At 39.8% G+C, this 6,211-nt stretch overlaps 1 protein-coding gene across 2 annotated transcripts; it reads left to right on the forward strand.

The window, feature by feature from the left end:
• Window positions 1-532: 532 nt before the first annotated feature.
• LOC123149256 (uncharacterized) lies at window positions 533-6,000 on the forward strand. Of its 2 annotated transcripts, XR_006474548.1 has the most exons (7): window positions 533-701; window positions 2,158-2,226; window positions 2,318-2,392; window positions 2,472-2,609; window positions 2,737-2,912; window positions 3,052-5,538; window positions 5,658-6,000. XR_006474548.1 is itself a non-coding variant. In XM_044568877.1 (5 exons), the coding sequence occupies exons 2-5, from the start codon at window positions 2,182-2,184 to the stop codon at window positions 2,914-2,916; spliced, it is 438 nt and encodes a 145-aa protein (XP_044424812.1). In that variant the 5' UTR covers window positions 533-701; window positions 2,158-2,181; the 3' UTR covers window positions 2,917-3,072. The 2 variants fall into 2 exon arrangements, 1 of the variants encoding a protein (XP_044424812.1); XM_044568877.1 differs by lacking the exon at window positions 5,658-6,000 and having other exon boundaries at window positions 2,737-3,072.
• Window positions 6,001-6,211: the final 211 nt, after the last annotated feature.

The raw sequence follows: 6,211 nt of genomic DNA on the forward strand, positions 1-6,211 counted from the left end.
TGGAGGGAGTACCGTAGCACACTAGGATGTCGTGGATAGATGAAAGATGATGGTTTTATACTACAATCTCATTACCCTGCACGTGAAACATCAATGAGTCATTAGAAGTTGAGGCATGGGCAATGTTGATGCTTTTTAATGCACAGATTGCACGTGTATGCATTTTCTTAACGCGTAAAGTGGCGATTATTTTCTCATACTGATTCCATTGATATTTATAGGGAGTGACTAATCAACAGTCGACTGATTTTAAATTGGTGTCAGGCCGTTTTTTGTTCCACTGATTGATTGACACGTGTCTGAGTATATCCTGTGTCTAGAAACTAATCAGTACATGAAATCGTCTATTTTCTTTCCTGCTTCAGGTCGAAAAAAATCTGCCCAAGCCTCTTGGGCTCTTTCTAGTTTACGTAAAAGGAACCTGCTCCTTATACGGGCCGCCACGCAGACCCGTTAATGCAAGAACGCGAAGGCTGACCGTTTAGCAAGCTGGGTTGGGCCCCTCCCATCCCCCCACCCCCACCCCCAACCCAGGCCTTTCCGTGCTCCTCCTCCTTCTATCCCGATCACCTTCTTCTTCTTCAAGTAAAAGTCTGAGCACGGGCGCGATGGCGGCTGACGGGGGAGAAGACATGGATGCTCTTTGCGATCCAGATTTGGGCTACTTGGCGCGGCCGTGAACTGCCCTCGCCCAAACTAAGGTACACCCCTCTCGCCCCAACCCAGTTCACTAGTGGCATACATTCCCTTACTGAAGAATCTTTCAAACCGTGAATAAAAACTGAAAATTCAGAGAAGACAGGTGCTCTGTGTCAGATTAACTTAGATATCTTGGCTGAGGTTAGGGGATCAACTTAGATATCTTGGCTGATGCCCTTCGCCCCAACACCCCCCTGTTACTAGTGGCAGATTTTACCTAGGACATGCAAAATAACTCAGAAACTAGACTGAAGAAAAGAAGACAGTCCATGTGTAAGCTACTAGTACTAGTGGCAGATTTTCCCTAGGGGAAGTAGATAACTCAAAAACTTAGTGAAAGAACATTTGACAGTTCATGACTTTGCATTCCTTTACAAAAAACCACATGTGAAATTACTTCTAATAGAGACTGATGAAAATGACATAAAAATGACAAAAAAATGACTAGAGAAAGGCTTACTGGGTCCTTGATAGTGTACTTATCAGTGAAGACAGAATGTACTTAATTTCAAATCATTTAGAAAGGCTTATTGCTTTTGCTGCCGGTTCCATCTACGTCCATCGGCTAAATATGCCTCCTCGTCGCATTAAAAAAAAACTGAAAGCATGGACAAATCTAAAGAAAGAAAGCATAGCAGATTCTAAAACAAGAAAACACACAGATATATGTATTATATACTGAACGGATGAACATGACAAAATACAAGAAAAAACAGAACATGACTAAATACAAAAAAACTGATGAAATAGATGTTCAATGTGCATGCAAATCCATTTGGGGGCTTCGATGCAGGGCGAGAGGGAAAACAGAACATGAACAAGGAGATTCAAACCAAAATGTCCTACCCCCAAGGCAGACCAAGGGACTGAAAATAAATGGACAATGAATGAAGAATGAAAAATGAAAAATGAAAAACGGAATACTGAAAAAAAGAGTGAACACTAAATACAAAAATCTACTACTATAACTAAAGAAAACTCTGAAAAACTGAAAGAAACCTGCATTGAAGATGACTGAAGCTGAAACTGACATAATGAGAAATAGAGAAGACTCAAACTGACATAATGACAAACAGATAGGACTGAAACTGAAACCGATATAATGAGACTGACGGAGAACAGACTCCTAACACTGAAGCTACAATGATTAAAATGATTAAAATCTGATAACTAAATTCAATGATAAACTAACTAACATAGAGGACAGAACAAGACTAATAACTAATTACTAATGAGAAAACTGGGATACTGGACACAATGAAACTAAGAAGAAAAACAAGACTAAATGATAGACTAAAATGATATATAACTAAAGAAAAACAAGGTTACTGAACAACAATCCACTAAGGAGAAGACTAAAATAATTTGAACTGGAATAATAACTACTCCCTCCGTTCCGATTTACTCGTCGTGGTTTAAGAAAGAAGAAGCATAGACTGAAGAGATTGGATTTTACAGGTAAACAGCTGTGTGAATGAGGATATGCAAGATATGTGCTTTGGAAGCCAAGAAGCTCTGTTCATGCAGGTCGATGCGGGAAGGAGAAAAATGCTTCGTATTTTTTATGCCTTACAACTTGTGTGCAAACTAACAAAAAATAATTATGTGCATGAAACAGCCAAACTTTTCTTATGTGGCGCTGTTGAAGGGATATATTGACCTAAATGCTGGCTCTCATACAATCAATACCCAGGTGCGAGAAAGATTCAAAAAGAAAAGAAAATGAAAAAAATGAAAAAAAAGAGACCAACTTTCTTCAAACTGATGTGCAGGGGCAGGAGTCGTGCTTGTGTGCTGCTGACATTGGTCAAACAAGTGATGCGAGTGAACCTCTGCTACATTTACAACAAAAAAAGGCGGCTCAGGTCTTGGGTGGCAACAACACATCCAACGGCACACCAAGCCTTCAGGTAAAGAAGTCTGGGAAGAAAACTAAAAAATAAAATGCGGAAAGAGGAAAGAAGTGACAAACTTAAAACATATGATGAAAATATCAGAATGGACATGTGATAGGTTTCATGTTCCTTTTCTTTTCAGGATTTAGGCATGATGGGTGACTTTGTTGACGACCAGGACAATTCTCCTGTGCAAATGGAGGATCTAGATGCACAAACAACAGATTTTCAATTATTCAAGGGAGGGGATGATATATCGTTTGATGACTGTCAAGGAGATGGATGCCAACCCTCTTTGATGATATTAGCTTGGATCAGGTGAGCAAAAATGTTTTCTAGTGAAGAAACTTAGAGAGGAAAAACACAAAAGGTATCGGTAAAAAAAAATAGAAAACTGTCATACTGCTCATGGAAAAAAAGAGATAAACTGACACACATTTAATGATAAACTTGTCAGTACAACACCTGCAGGTTGATACAAACAATGAAAGAAGAGACGGGTCTTCTGAGAGGGAGCAAAATCATAGCTGGAATCTTGATTCGCCGACATGTGTGCAAGCTGGTTCCTCCAGACAGTCTCGAGAGGAAGGAACATCAACTGATGCATGCCATCTGCAAGTGCAAGACAACGAGAATGAAGATAATGAAATCAATGAAGAATCAATAGAAGTTTGTTTGGAAAATGAAAGACGGGCCGCAGAAGGAGGGAACGATAGAACAATTGATAGGGAGCTGAAACCTGAAACAGGGATGCATTTTGCTACGAGGGAAGAAGCTCAAAAGTTCTTAAACTTCTATGCCTTTGTTGCTGGTTTCTCCATATCTGTTGTGTCGACTGCCCGCACAACCAGCAAAAAAAGGACAGAGAAGTTACAAGGGTAACACTGAAATGCAACAAGTATGGGCATAATACAGAGGCTGAAATTGAAAACTTGTCTGTGCAAAGAAAAAGCACTGTCATAGCGAAGACAGACTGCAAAGCACAAATGCTAATTGCTTTGAAAGATGGAAGATGGCGTATAACTAACCTCAATCTTGATCATAACCATGAGCTCAACCCTGGTAGTAGGTTTTTTAGATCTCATGTTTACATGTCCGATGAAGAGAAAGCATTGATCAGAACAATGAAAAAGTGCAACATACCTACGAGGAAGATAGTGGCAGTGTTGGCGTACATAAGACGAGGAATGGACAAGTTACCGTACAACAAAAGGAAAGTGAGTAACTATGGTACAACGGTAAACAGAGAACTGGAAAACAGTGATGTCATGGAAGTGCAGCAATACTTCCAGAAGAAACAAGCTGAGAGCCCTAGATTTTGCTACTCAATGGAAGTAGATGCAAAAAACAAGGTCAGGAGCGTGTTTTGGACAGATGCTAGATCTAGAATAATGTACCAAGAGTATGGGGACTGCATTAGCTTTGACACAACATTCCTAACAAACAAGTACAACTTGCCGTTTGCACCATTCGTTGGTGTTTCTCCACATGGGAAGACATACTTGTTTGCTTGTGCCCTTATTATCGATGAAACTGCTAACACATTCAAGTGGTTGTTCCAGCAGTTCTTAGCAGCAATGGGAGGCAAGGCACCCAAAACAATAATAACTGACCAAGACAGAGGAATGGAAAAGGCAATAAAAGTTGTGTTTCCACAAGCAACACACAGAACATGCTTGTTCCATGTGATGAAAAAAGCCGAAGAGAAAGGGTGCAGAGTGTTTCAACTGAATCAAGGACTATATGAGGACTTTCACGACATAGTGAATAACTCATTGACAGAGAGAGAGAGTTTGAAACACTATGGCAAACAATGATTGAAACTTACAATGTGGGTGAGGTGAAAATTTTCCAAGACATGTGGGAAGCAAGGAAAAAATTTGTGCCAGTGTACTTCAAGACAAAGTTTTTCCCATTCATCCAAACAACATCTAGGAGTGAGGGCACAAATGCTTTGTTCAAGAAGGGGGTTGGTGCACAGTTCAGCATGACAAGCTTCCTACGAGAATATCAGAGAATACTAGACAACATCCATGCAAATGAGGATGAGCTTGACCATAATAAAGCACAAAAAAGTTTCCTGGAAATCATTCAACACTAAGTACTACATCGAGAGACAAGCACACAGCCTGTACAACATAAGCATCTTCAGAAAAATTTCAGCTCATTCTCAATGATGTAACAAGATTGCAAATCAGAGAAAAGGAAAAAATGAAACTATACATGGTGTACCAAGCAAAGAACTACTACAAACAAGAACACAGGACAAGGCTTTATGTGGTGCAAGTGGATACTGAGAAAGAAGATTACTCCTGCATTTGTTGCAAGTTTGAAAAGGATGGCATTTTGTGCTCTCATATTCTAAAAGTCATGTTGCACCTTGAGGTGGATAAGATACCAGACAAATACATAATAGACAGGTGGAGGAAACAAGGCCAGAAAATGAATAAACCCAAGGCAATTCCACTCAGATTAGATAATGATGAACTGAGATACAATGTCCTAGGCATGAAGCTAGTGGAGCTTGGCTCAAACGCTTCAAAGAGTCAAAGGAAGTTTGAATACCTGCTATCAGAAATGTTCAGGATTCAACAACACTTAATTGATATGGATAGAGAAGGAGAAGAAGAGATGGATGGGCAAGGAGAACAAATATAGGAGAGCAACAGATCCAACAAGACAATAGGCACACTGACAACTATGGCACAGAGTGGTGGCAGCAATTCAACTATTGAGCTATTGAATCCTGATAAGGCGCACACAAAAGGGCGCCCACGAATGATGACCATACAAGAACGCATAAAAAACAAGACATTCTACAAGTGCAGCCACTGTAATGATCCGGGTCACACAAAAAGGAAATGCACTAATCTGGATAAAGTATACGACATCCCAAAAAATAAGAGATCAAGGAAGACAAGCCAGCCAAGATCAGCTGATGGAGGTGATTCTCTATAAAAAAACAACTAGAAAATAAACATAGCACTCCATTGACACACTCATAAAAAACTGTGGAAAATGGTATTGTTATCGACTAACTGTGGAGAATGGTATTGTTAACAGGGCGAGGGCGATAGAACGCTACCAACAAAGAGATCAACGCCACCAACATACCTATCAATGAGGTCTCCCAACTACAGCAATGACGTGGCTCCTACCCTGCAACTCTAACTCCCTCTGCTCGTACCCTGCATGGATAGAGAACAAAGGAGTAGTCAGGACTATTTACATTTTCTGATTGCACAAACTTCATGTAAGAAAAAAAGATTGAGAGAAAAAAGAATGTTTACAAAAAATATGTGAAAACCCTTATTAGAAGCAAAGAATATGAACAAAAATGAGTGTGATGTTTTCATGTTATTTGATATAGATGCGAACAGGGACTGATTGTAGACATCTTTGTTAGTCTTTCATTGCAGTAGTGATACTGAGCATGGCGTCTCTCAAAAAAAAGAGCGGCGCATAGAGTGAGGTTTTAGAAAAATCACACCGATGGAAAAAGTGGTACACACCGCAGAATGAATTAGACACCTACGGGTTCAGACACTAAACTGACAGACGCATAACATTAGAAAAACTGAGACTTAAGTTACTGAAAATTAAGGAAGAACAAACAA

Source organism: Triticum aestivum, chromosome 7A (assembly GCF_018294505.1).
Source record: "Triticum aestivum cultivar Chinese Spring chromosome 7A, IWGSC CS RefSeq v2.1, whole genome shotgun sequence".
NCBI classification, from domain to species: domain Eukaryota; kingdom Viridiplantae; phylum Streptophyta; class Magnoliopsida; order Poales; family Poaceae; genus Triticum; species Triticum aestivum.

Excerpts from the sequence above, each read along its gene's own strand:
- LOC123149256 (XM_044568877.1), top strand. The coding sequence starts at position 2,182 with ATGCAAGATATGTGCTTTGGAAGCCAAGAAGCTCTGTTCATGCAG. Across the intron at positions 2,393-2,471 it reads CTCATACAATCAATACCCAG|GGGCAGGAGTCGTGCTTGTG; the intron begins GTGCGAGAAAGA and ends ACTGATGTGCAG. Across the intron at positions 2,610-2,736 it reads ACGGCACACCAAGCCTTCAG|GATTTAGGCATGATGGGTGA; the intron begins GTAAAGAAGTCT and ends TTTTCTTTTCAG.